The sequence below is a fragment of the Frieseomelitta varia genome, unplaced genomic scaffold (assembly GCF_011392965.1).
Source record: "Frieseomelitta varia isolate USP_RPSP 00005682 unplaced genomic scaffold, Fvar_1.2 scaffold_567, whole genome shotgun sequence".
NCBI classification, from domain to species: Eukaryota; Metazoa; Arthropoda; class Insecta; order Hymenoptera; family Apidae; genus Frieseomelitta; species Frieseomelitta varia.
Window position 1 is genome coordinate 272821 of NW_025110331.1, and position 12055 is coordinate 284875.

The 12055-nt window shown below is 34.9% G+C and overlaps 4 protein-coding genes across 4 annotated transcripts in view; 1 reads left to right on the top strand and 3 right to left on the bottom strand.

The window, feature by feature from the left end:
• The window catches only part of LOC122534024 (proton-associated sugar transporter A), an 8070-nt gene extending 7284 nt beyond the window's left edge, over positions 1 to 786 (top strand). Inside the window, exon 10 of the mRNA XM_043664284.1 lies at positions 38 to 786. The gene's annotated coding sequence lies outside the window, so the exon portion shown is untranslated. The remainder of the gene's footprint in view (positions 1 to 37) is intronic.
• Positions 787 to 814: 28 nt separating this feature from the next.
• On the bottom strand, positions 815 to 4208 carry LOC122534042 (malate dehydrogenase-like). The gene is made up of 6 exons (XM_043664313.1): positions 3866 to 4208; positions 3359 to 3508; positions 3075 to 3278; positions 2815 to 2976; positions 1131 to 1337; positions 815 to 928 (listed from the first exon to the last, which is right to left on the bottom strand). The coding sequence occupies exons 1-6, from the start codon at positions 4160 to 4162 to the stop codon at positions 815 to 817; spliced, it is 1134 nt and encodes a 377-aa protein (XP_043520248.1). The 5' UTR covers positions 4163 to 4208.
• Positions 4209 to 4292: 84 nt separating this feature from the next.
• On the bottom strand, positions 4293 to 8863 carry LOC122534023 (tetratricopeptide repeat protein 21B-like). The gene is made up of 6 exons (XM_043664283.1): positions 6632 to 8863; positions 6235 to 6551; positions 5809 to 6140; positions 5518 to 5725; positions 5107 to 5420; positions 4293 to 4963 (listed from the first exon to the last, which is right to left on the bottom strand). Exons 1-6 carry the CDS (start codon positions 8764 to 8766, stop codon positions 4331 to 4333), a joined length of 3939 nt encoding a protein of 1312 aa, XP_043520218.1. The 5' UTR covers positions 8767 to 8863; the 3' UTR covers positions 4293 to 4330.
• LOC122534028 (protein lifeguard 3-like) lies at positions 8843 to 12045 on the bottom strand. The gene is made up of 9 exons (XM_043664289.1): positions 11488 to 12045; positions 11174 to 11418; positions 11017 to 11070; positions 10864 to 10954; positions 10654 to 10779; positions 10429 to 10578; positions 10181 to 10313; positions 9242 to 9348; positions 8843 to 9130 (listed from the first exon to the last, which is right to left on the bottom strand). The coding sequence occupies exons 1-9, from the start codon at positions 11569 to 11571 to the stop codon at positions 8921 to 8923; spliced, it is 1200 nt and encodes a 399-aa protein (XP_043520224.1). The 5' UTR covers positions 11572 to 12045; the 3' UTR covers positions 8843 to 8920.
• Between the last annotated feature and the right edge of the window lie 10 nt (positions 12046 to 12055).

Sequence of the window (12055 nt, forward strand, 5' to 3'; positions counted from 1 at the left end):
AAAAAAAAAAAAAAAAAAAAAAGAAAAAGAAAAAAAAAAGAAACAGACTCCAATTCTCTCCAATCCGCTCTTACTTTCTGTTAATTTATTATTTGAACATTATGTAAAATTATAAAATTATTTGTAATTTATTATCCAGCGTTGTGAGATTATTTAAACTCGGAGAAGGGATTTTTATATCTCGCTCGTTCCAAAATCCCGTAGACACGTAGAACAAAGGGAACTGATGGAATTTAACTTGTGACTTGGAAGATTCGATCATTGGAATTTAAAGAGAGGTATCTTGCTTTTATATTCAGTTGACAAAACTCTTTCGCAAAATACGTGAGTTTTGAACAAAATTGGAACGCAACATCAAGGCGATGTTGATCCAGTCATCGTTCTCTCTTTTCTTTTCCTCTTTCCAATGATGGAATTGTTTATACTTGAACCATTTTTATTTTGTAAATTAACAGAAAAGAGATATTATCCGATACTTTTCAAACGCTCGTTAAACCAACTAAAAAATAGAATAATATTGGTCTAAAAATTATTCAGAGAAAAAAATATTCTACGAATTTGGCTGAATCGACATTTTTACACATGGAAAAAAAAAAGAAAGATTTTCAATCCTCTTGAAAGAGGAAGGTCTTGAAGAAATGTAACAACAATAATGATGCACAAATAACGGCCCTGTGTATCTATGATACAGTCACGACTTATATCCACTTGTACGGTTAAAGGATACTTGTAAATAAATGTAACTTGTAAAAACCTAATAAAATACATAGACATTTACAATCTGTACGCGAACGAAAAATATATACCTCGTATATTACTGATCGGTTGCTTTCAAACCACAAATATCACAGGCAATTTCAATTTCCTTGAAGATCAGCTTGCTCAGGCCCACAATGTATCTCTGTATGTACCGATCCATGTCGAAATTCTGTAAAATTGAACAAACGGTTCTTCTCATCGTTTAATTTTGACTCTCTACATTTCTATTATGTTCCATGTTTCATTGTCTTTTGTGCAAAGAAGCGAAAAAGAAGATATCACCTTTAGAAAATTGTATGTAATAGTACAAACTACATTTAATAAATCAATGTATATCCAATGATTTGTATATACCCAATGATTTGTCGTACTTTTACTATCTCGTACTGCCTGTTCCTGCAAATTACAGGAAAAGAAAAAAATATTCCAGACCGGATTGAATAAGAATAGTCGGACAAAACGCCCATGGAGGTCCATTCATCTTCCGGGGTGCCGTTCCACATGATTTTACAGTGCTCCGCCAACCCGTATGCTATAGAGTTGACGAGGCTTGACCTACAGGCGACGTTTTGAATAGTCTAAAGAGAAGAAAAGAGAGAAGAGATATTTAATTTCGTTTCACATCGTTTGCGATAAGAACAATTACACGCAACTTCGCGTTGTAATTCAGCTATTGCAATTCGCAACTCTGCACAGAATTCTGACGAGATGGGGCTAGAGTTTGAAACTTGGAGGGAAGTTTGAAAGCAAGGCGCCAGATACCAACAGAGATACCTCGTTTTCATATTTTCATACGCGTGAATGTAATACGAAATCTTCTCTGTGAAAATTTTCCACGCCAAGCATTTCACTTTATAAAGGATACAGAGGATACATTTGACGTTACAATTGCTTCTCTCGTGTCGAAAATATTTAATTTCCGACAGATTAAATGTTTCTCAAAGAGGGGTGTTTCGATCTGTTCGAGTGTGAGATTTGCAAAATTTTATGCTTGTATTTCGCGACTCAAGTGGAACAGAGGAGAAAAGGTGAGGATCTAAAAAACGAAGATGCAACTGCAAAAGTTGACAAATTAATCTTTTTAATGGCTTTTTTCTAAAAATGAAAATTTCTTCGATTCATGGACGTGGAAACGCTAGCGTCGCGTAGCGGTGAAACGACGGAACTAAAAGTTATCGCTGTCCTTGTCGCACAATAGTGCGTCCCTTGTCTAACCAACGGAATGTTTCGATGTATAGGGTAGAGAATTTCAAATCTTTATTCGTACATTTTATCAATCAATTGAAATATAGAAAGAAAGCTTAGACGCCGAAACCGGCCATACAACTGCAAAAGTTGACAAATTAATCTTCTTAATGGGTTTTTCTTGCAAATGAAAATTTGCTCGATTCACGGGCACTGAAACGCTAGCGTCGCGTAGCGGTGAAACGGCGGAACTAAAATCTATCGCTGTCCTTGTCACTCACTAGTGCGCTCCTTGTCTGTCACGTTGCATAAGTCTGTCCTTGTCGCGTACTATCGCGCTCTTTGTCTACGGATGGTGCTGCCATCTAAGCTCTTTCATTTTCAACTGGAACTAAAAGCAGAAAAAGGAAAAATCCGATAGATGGCAGCACCTGATTTGTTCATTGGCCTGACGAGGATAGCAACAATGTGGAACAAGTACAGATATATATATATATATGTGTGTATATATATATATATATGACGCGCAGAGGTATCCTTGCAATGAGCAGAATAAGATGAATGATAAAGTAAACAATAAAAAGAATTTTTTTGTAACAAATCTCGGGAACTTTTCTCATTAAATCTCTGCTGATCTAAAGGTGTAGAATCCACTTTTGACCGCCACGACAAAACAATCTTTTTTGCATCTTGTACAATGTATGTTTTGTAACTTCATAGGACAGTTTTAAATAAAGAGCATTAAACAAAGAAATTAAACAAAAAAGACTGCTAGAAGAGAGTTAAAGCATTAATCGCAATGAAAATTACATGTGCTTTAGTATTAATATATTATTTACTCTAGTATATAGCGGGAAATGAGGAACTTACACAGGGAAGAACGTTACTGATCCAAACTTTTAAAGCATCAGGCAAAGGTTTCCCACTAGTAAGACGAATATATCTGCAATCTGGGAAACTATGCGAACCGTTTGAGCCCCAGATTATTATATTTTTTACTTCTGTTGGAAGACATTGTATTCGTGCAGCAATCTAAGCGATATAAACTGTTTATTTCTAAAGAATTGATATGAATATTAAACAATTCGATGAATGATTAAATTGTTGGCTCAATATTAAAATGGAGTTACATATCTAGATGATAGAATAAGAGACAACATGCACTGGATTCTAAGAGGTACCTGTCCTGCAACAATATTTAAATTCAACAGAGACAATGTAGTTATGTTTCTGATAGGAATAGATTTCACATATTTGGATATGATTGTGGCAGCAGTATTTCCAAGTACAATGATCTTTGCATTCCTTTTCACGTACCTCTCTATAACTTCACCCTGCAGATGGTATACAATAGAATTTATAAATACTCGATAGTTTAATGCTACATTTGATGAGACATAAACAATTAATGTACGTAAAACTTGGAATTCAAAACGTGTTCCTCAAAAAATGGCTCCAGGTATTCATTATCCTTAAAGTCATACTCCCTCGCGTAACCAATACAAATTACAACATCTGCATTTTTGAATTCAACGGAAGCATCATGACCGTAACTAATGCCTATTCACACTCAAATTGATAATCAACTATGTTGCTGCAGCTTAATCTAATTGTAGCAAAAGTAATTGAGGTATTGAATAAAATTAAATAGAAATAAATGGGTCTTTTCATCAATCTAGTTACATAAGCTAAAACCAATTTTTATATACTTTTTTTATTCATATTATATTTATTATTTTAAGCATACAGTTGCCATTGAAAACTCAAACAACATATCATAAATAGTCTGTGTGCGGATGATTATGCATTTATGCAAAATTTAAAAGTACAAGTGTGCACAAAGAATGCATGTAATATCCAAAAGTATAGCGACACTTTTCATAGGTAGCATAAACTTACACAAGCATCCGTAGTCTAATCATAAGAATGTAACGGTGTATGGATGTTTACCACTTAAAAGTTTGGGACTGAAAGAAGTGAGTTCAATCGCCACGCTCTCCAAAAAGATCGCCTTACGTGGCAATTCGTAGAGGCTGATAAAGACAGATTGATTTTCACCAAACACGTTATCATTCAACATTCTATACAGAAACGAACGTGCAAGTTCTGTTGTGCCGTCTGTAACGACTATTTTCAAAGCATCCTCTTCACTTTGTAAATAATTGCCAAGTACAGATTTGTTACTTTTTAAAGTAACTATCTTTTCACTCTTTGCCATTTTGTTGCAAACTCACATTCTATTCTGCTTCATCATTTATCAAACAAATGTCAACATACATCGTAATATTGTGCATTTTGTTTTTCAATTTGAAAGAAAACGGAGAAAAAATAAATGACTAAAGACATAGTTACAGTCATCGAATACAGTATAATTGTTTATTATTTATTAGGTGCGTAAGTTATTGATACACTTTTCCAAAATCTCCTTTTTGATACGTGGATAATCGGGACTCTGTTTCAAGACCTCGTTACATGCTTCTATCCCGTCTGCGTATGCTTTCGCTTTCATCGAGCAATAAGCTAATTTATAAGCGACAGACAATTTTGACTTTCCACCATACTTCCACGCTTGGCTGTATTGCGACGCAGCTTCGCGGTAATTTTGCTCCTTTTCTGCAATGTGTCCAGACAGTTCGTGAGCTCTAACACAAGTGGCGTTGTGCTGCAAAACACGTCTTAAAAGATCGTTTGCCAATTCGTATTTATTGGATTGAACATAGATATCCGCTAAAAGCAACCAGCAACGTTCCAGGTACTCCGCGTCCTCGAAGGTCCATGTATTCTTACTGACACGTTTCAAATGGTTTCGAGCTCTAGGAGTTTGCTTCAGAAGAACGTGGGCCATAGCCATGCCTAAGGCCGGTCCTACGTGATCTCTCAGTGCCTCTTGACTGGCTAATACGGTGCAATCCTGCAATGCTTTCTCTACGTTGGATTTTTGCTTTGTAGCAAGCAGGAAGAAATTGCTTAGCAATCTGTGTGTCAACATTTCGTGTTGACTACCTTTGGGATTCAATTCCTACAATAATGAAAAAAAAAAGAGTCTTTCTGACGCATATCGATGAGAGACAAGACTAACAAATGCAACATTGTTTCATTTAAAATTTTTTAAATTTAAGATCGTAGATGCACCATATGAATCTTTTTCTTCTTGTTCTTTACCTGTAACAAGCGAAAGGCTGTTTTCAGAGCCATCGTTCTGGAATCTTGATACTCGGCATCGTCGTCGTTGAAGACCTCATTCGAGAGGGAGGAGTCGTCATCCGGGTCCAAACAAATCTCAATCATATTGTATATCGCCTGTTGACCCCATTCAGGATCGCGTCTCGCGAAATTAAACTGACGGAGCGCAGAATTTAATCGACCCATACGCCAATCTAACAAGCCCGCGCAATAGTAATAGCCAGGCGTTAAGTTTGCATCGCTCATTCCTAGCTCTGCCCGATGAAGCCATTCCTGAAGGTCGTCCATATCCCCTAAATATTTTAGTTGTATCATAAATAAGTTAGTCAAGGAAAGACATCGAGGAATGAATACAAACTGAGAGATTAAAAATTTTTATATCAAGTTTACCAGTTCTACGAGAAACCTCTATCAATCTTGCTAAAGCGGTCCAGTAGGTTGGCTGCTTCAACAGTAGCTGCCGAAAATGAAACGCTGCTGTGTCAAAGTCGACTTTTCTGAATGCAAGATCAGCCATCATTATAGAAGCAGCTTCGTTGTTGGGATCCGCGTTCAACAAAGCTGTGCAACTTTGGGCACATCGATCCAAATTGTTTGTCTATCGGTTTACAGCAGTATTAAACGTTGAGCGTAAACGATGAGTCGATAAATTACAACGCATTAATTACAACTGCAATTCACCTGCATATAAAGTTTTGCTAAAGATAACAGAGCATTTACATTCGCAGGCCTGTAATTCAATGCTTCTTTGTAGTACATGATAGCTTGATCATATTCTCTTAGAGAAGAGGAATGATCAGCCATTGTTAAACAGATATTGGCCAAAAGTTGTTTCTCATCTTCCAAGCTAGAACTTCCCATACGTTGGATGTATCGGTGCAGGTTCTCCTTTGCTTCTTTCAATGCTGACAAAGCACCGTTAATATTGTCTGCCTTTTCTCGAGTTTTGGCGAGCAGCAGCAAAAGCTGACTACGCGCTTCAAAGCTCTTCAAATCTGAATCTCGTCGACCGTCTATGACAACAAAAATTATTTCAAAATTAAATTAAAAGGACTCTACATTTAAATTATAGTATATGCAATTACTATAATTATCAATAATTTCTACCTTGCAATTCTTGGACCAACGTAACTTCTGCTTTATCATACTGCTTCATTTTTATGAACAACTTTGCGAAATCCAACTTTAAGCTTTTAAAGTTGTCTTGTTTCATCAAATCTCTGTAATAATTGATGGCTTTTGTGTACTGATGCGTTTTTATAAGTGCCTTTCCTAGCTTACTTGCTACGTGCACTTTGTTCACGGGATTTTGTTTCAGAGCTTGCTCATATGCTTCTATCGCTCTCTCTGGCTCTTGTATTGAGACATACGCGTCGCCGAGCATACTGTATGTCTTGGGACCAGGACAGTGTTCAACCAACTCTCTATAAAGAAGAAATGTTTCGATAATGATTAAAGAAAATATCACAAGAAAATGTATATAAATGGTTCGTAAAAACCAGACCTGAAACACATAGCAAAAGCAAGACGATCCTTTTTGTGTTTCAAATTTATCTCGGCCAAACGTGTGTGTGCTTGCAAATAATAAGGTTGATCCGGAGTTACTTTAGACAAGCAGTCAATGGCACCATCCAACTCCCCCATTTCTAGGAAAAGCTCCGCATTTCCTATCAATATTCTACCTTCTTCCGACGTGTTTCCAAGTTTTACCTTTGCATCTTGTATTACGTTCATCGCCTCGTTGAACTGTCTCACTTTTCCAAAAGCAGAAATTAATTCCAGATACAAAGTTGCCACGTCTGACGTTGAAACATCTAGGCACTTTTCCAAAGTGCTTTTGCGCGATTGAGTCTCTGCTAATGACATAGCTGTCTGAAAGCTTTTTATCGAGCCTTCGATATCGTTCGTTTCTTTCTGAACCATACCAGTAATCAAGTGATAAATTGGATTGTCTCTGATCTTGAAATTGTAACTTAAACCAACTTCGAGACTTTGCGAGGCAGACTGGTAATTCCCTTGGCGAGCTAGAATCTGAGCCATCAGCAAATGAGCTTGCGCATTGGACGAATCAACGTTGTCTAGAAGATTTCTTAGTATGGACGAAGCTTCTTCTAAATCTCCACTCTGCATTTTAGCTTTACTCAGCAATAACTGTGCCACACTCAGACCAGGGTATGCTTCTGATAACTGCTCCAACAAATACAAACTCGGCTCTTTGTAATTGGATGCCTTTTCTTCCAAGCTTGTCGTGTCATTTGTAATGGGATAAACCAAACGTTGTTTGGAAATTTCTAAACATAAATCCGGATTTAATTTCTTCATATAATCGTAACCGTATGGAACGTATTTACAGTTGTTCAGTATGATTGTGGCTGCACTGTTCAAGTAATTCAGGACTCTGATGGAATCATTGGATTTTAATTTGGCGGACATGAAAAACAATTCCGCGTCCACTGAATTAGATTGTACCTCCAGCAGAAAGTCTATTTGCTGCTGCGCCAAATCCAAGGCGTCAACCGAAGTGTCTAAAAGCTGACAATGAGCTAGTCCCATTAGAGCGGCAAATGACGACTCGTTTATTCTAACAGCGCTTCTGTACCAATTTTCTGCATCTTTCACTTTATCCAGCGAAACGTACAAGTTCCCTAATTCCACCATGAGATCTGCACTTTTCGTATTCTGTTGCAATGCCTTTTCAACGATCCTAGATAGCTCCAATAAAATTCCTTGATGTTTGCAAGCTATTCGTGAAAATAATTGAATATTGTTCACCAAAACCGTAACGTTCTTTGTTTCTATAATTATCATATTTCTGAAAAATGACTGTAAATGTTTCAGTCCTTCGTTGTAATTCCCATCTCTGCAAATGTTTACAAATGCGTGTGCTTTTATCGCATCCAAGTTGTTCGAGTCGATTGACACTATTCTATTAGCAGTCTCCAAAACTTGATCCCAATCTTTCAGTGCGAGTTGATTACATAATTTTTCTACCAAGGGTAAACATAACTTGGGATATCGTACAATCAACGAATTCAACGTTAATATCGCTCCTGCGTAATCACCCTGCCGTTGCTTGTACCTAGCAGATCCAAGCAAAGCATTTACGTTCTTCGAATCTTGTTGTTGCAGAACAACATCAAACAAGTTGGTCTCGCTCAAGTTTTCCTCATTTACGGCGAACAATTCTACCCAACCTTTTGTTAACAAAACATTTTTATTGGATGGATCAAACTTGTAAGCTCTCTCCACGTAATCTTTAGCTTTGTCAACTTTCTGGGACAAAAGCAACATTGAAGCTGCTAAAGACAATGCATTCGCAGACGATTTTCGTCTTTCGTCTCTAATTCTCGTTTCAATCTGTATAATAGTGGTTTTCTCAACATTCTCGGCTTTTGTGTATGCAATATTCTGAAGAAGCAACGCTGCCAGCGTGGTATCTGCATTATTCATTAAGCTTGAACTTTCTTTGATCGCCTCTTGTATCTTTCCAGTCAGTACGTACGCAAGACTTAGAAGAATTCTCAAGTATTCGTTTGTCGGATACACCTCGCATGCTTCTTTGCAATAGAGTAACATGCCATTGTAGTAAAATTGATGGCAGAACCACTCGATTAAACTAATGTACTCTATTTCCTCCATTAGGGAAGATTAATTACAAAACAATTCGATTAAAGTAATGTACTCTATTAGTAGTAAGAAGTAATAATGAATTTTAAATCATCGGTCGGTAACTTAATTTGATAATTATACAAAATTGCAGTGATTATTATCGTAACACATTATTATTTATTAATTAAGAATATATCAAAAAATCTTCCGGATCAGGTAATTCGTATATAATGTCAGGATCCAAAGGTTCTGAATCAGGTCCCTCTAAAATATGCGGCGGTCCAACGATATATTCTTCAAGATCTGGATTCTTAGTTGCAAGATAATACTTCTGCATGTATTCGCATGTCAAGTACATGTACAAATAATTCAAAATGACATATGTGAATGCTGTCTGAAAGTATAAACATTATCTATTTGAGTTGGGTCAATATACAGCTTCAAGCATAATTTACACAAACAGTTATTTGTGTGAAATTACAAGAAATTTGAAAATAAATTTCACCTCTGTGAGCAATCGAGCTATACCTCTTCCCCTATATCTGTGTGGAACGTTAATCACTTGCATATCCAAGACCTTTCCTTGTGCTTTGTACTGCAACACTGCTCTTGCTTGTCGTCAAACAAGAAAGATATAAATAAATACATTTTAAAATATTGACAACATAAAAGTCAAGTTTGCCTCATTATTTCCTCTTAATTTTCAAAACCTGGCCAATATCAGAAACTTAGAGAGTGGCAATATTTACCAAGCTAGGGTATATATCAAAATATCTTCTGACTCAGAAAACTTACATATATTGTAATATCAGTAATTATGTATATCGCATAATAATAATGTTAATAATTCCTCGAATTAAATATATATCTTACAATTCTCATCCAATTTGACGTAGAAAAGACCTCGATTTTCATTATGATGCACTGCATAAAACATCCGTGTGAATTTATTTCTTTTGACTTGTAGCGACACAAATGACGATAATTTGATCATGTAACTCATACCATTTGTCACATATAAAAAAACTACTACTTACAGATTCACTTAAATCTACATAAAATTATTACGTTTTCTAAAATTTTTCAACGTTTGATAGGTTAGATTTTTGTTGTCAAACGCTGTTGCTTAGCAACAAATGTAACAGAAACACAATCATTTTCAAGAGACAATGATATTTAAAGGAAATCCTTCATTCATAAATATTGCAGAATTGTAAAGAGAATTTGTATAAAACAGTTGCAGAACATATACAACAACATATAAAACCAATATAAACAAGTAAATCAATTTACATAGAAATGAAAGTAGTTTTCAATTCTATTTTATAATATCTCATGCATTTATTTATTAATATTAAAATCAGTACTTAAAGTTATAATGAAAATAGGTCTTTCTTAATGACATAATGTAAACTTGTCTTCAATATTCATCGATGCATCACACCTATAAACATTAATATATACTGATACAACAGTACTATGTCAACATAAATTTGAGCTGTTGCAAATACAACTTCATCAGGATTTAATTCTATTCTTCTTCCACCCATGATCGTTTGCACGTCAAAGTACAAATACTAGAAAGCAGATGATACTTTTTTTAATTTTTAAACGTTCTTTTAGAATAGAATAGAATATGCTATTATTTAAATGAAATAATTTTTTCAAAGTATAGATTAATTTTATATTAACCATTGATAATAAAACCATCCCTATAATTGAAATTATCATATGTAGTACTTTTATGTATGTAAATAGCAAGACTATCATTATCGCAACAATTGAAACAATAGAAGCCAGTCCGACAATCATCAGCAATCCTGTTCTCATTGTTAAATCAAACTGTAACATAATTTACATCATTTACGATTTTCCAGTTATTCTGTATGTCGCATAAGGTTTTACAACTGAAAGTACCTTGGAAAACGTTGCAATAAAACCTATTCCAAATGTAACTAATGTTGTCATAATCAGTGCCATTAATATTATTTCAATCTCGAAAGAGACTGATACAAAGGCAGCCAAGTATGACATAGAAAGTGTCTGGAAATAGTCTGATTTTTTAGTAGTGTATGTAAAATGATATATAAAGACATCTAATCAACGAGATTTCAATGAAAACCTTACCAATTTAGTTAGCCATATATAATTGCAAGGTGATTTGCGTCTAGCTCTCTCAGACAAAGATATGGCGCAAAAGGAGATCATGAAGCACAACCTAATAAAATTACAAATTATTCAATAGGTAATATATCTAAAATATTTGCAACATTTACGTACATGGCTACAATCCACAAATACCAATGAAGTATCATAAATTTTCTCGCGTCATCCCTGCAATAAATTTATTAGAAATAACATACGTAACTTTGTAACTTCAATCCATTGCGATATTATTGATATTGTTAAAACATCGTTATAGTAATATAACGCTTACACAAACAGAAAAAGCGCTATAATGCCAGAGGTAAATAGTAATTGAACTGTTAATATACAGAAAACTTTTCTAATGAAATTTCTTCTCACTGTATCATCTTTAAAGTCACCCATGTATTCTGACTCATCGTCATTTGGCCCCATTTCTCTTCTTCGTTGTTGCTCGCGCCAAGCTCTGTACAATTCTTCGTTCTCCCTTTCTCTCTGTGCTACCATTTCATCCGTAACCGTAGTAGTATATGGTCCCTAATAACAGGGATTAAAATTATTATTTCATAATAGACCTGTAATTGTACATAATTCTTTAATACTCACTGTTTTTATCTTCTGTCCTTTATACAAAGGAGGAAGTTGCGGAGGACCTGGTATAAATTTCTGAGTCTCTTGATTTTCTTCCATTAGACAATTGCAGCGACGATGTACTAATGAATATTTCAATTGATAATTACATGTATATTACAATTTAAATACCAAATAAATGCATCTGTTTATCAAACTTCATCTTTTTCTATACACAAAAATACATTCCAAAAAAAAAAAAAAAAAAATTGCGTATGTACAGATTTATACCTACAAAAAAGTTGGTTGCTTCTTAATTTTATTTAAATGCAAACTCTTAGGACATTGATACAGAAACATTATACGCATACGTAAAATGTCAAATTAATTCATAGACAAATGAATGCATACTGCGATGCAAACAAATAAAATTTTTGAACCTGTAGTAGTACATAAATATACATGTACACATATGCTCGTCACACACATTGACAGTAATACTTAAGATAAAAGAAGGGCGTAGAAAGCGAAAGTTATTTTAATTTTCTTATGATGATACAGTTTGTTCGTACAAGTGATATACAACTTTCTTTAACAACAACGT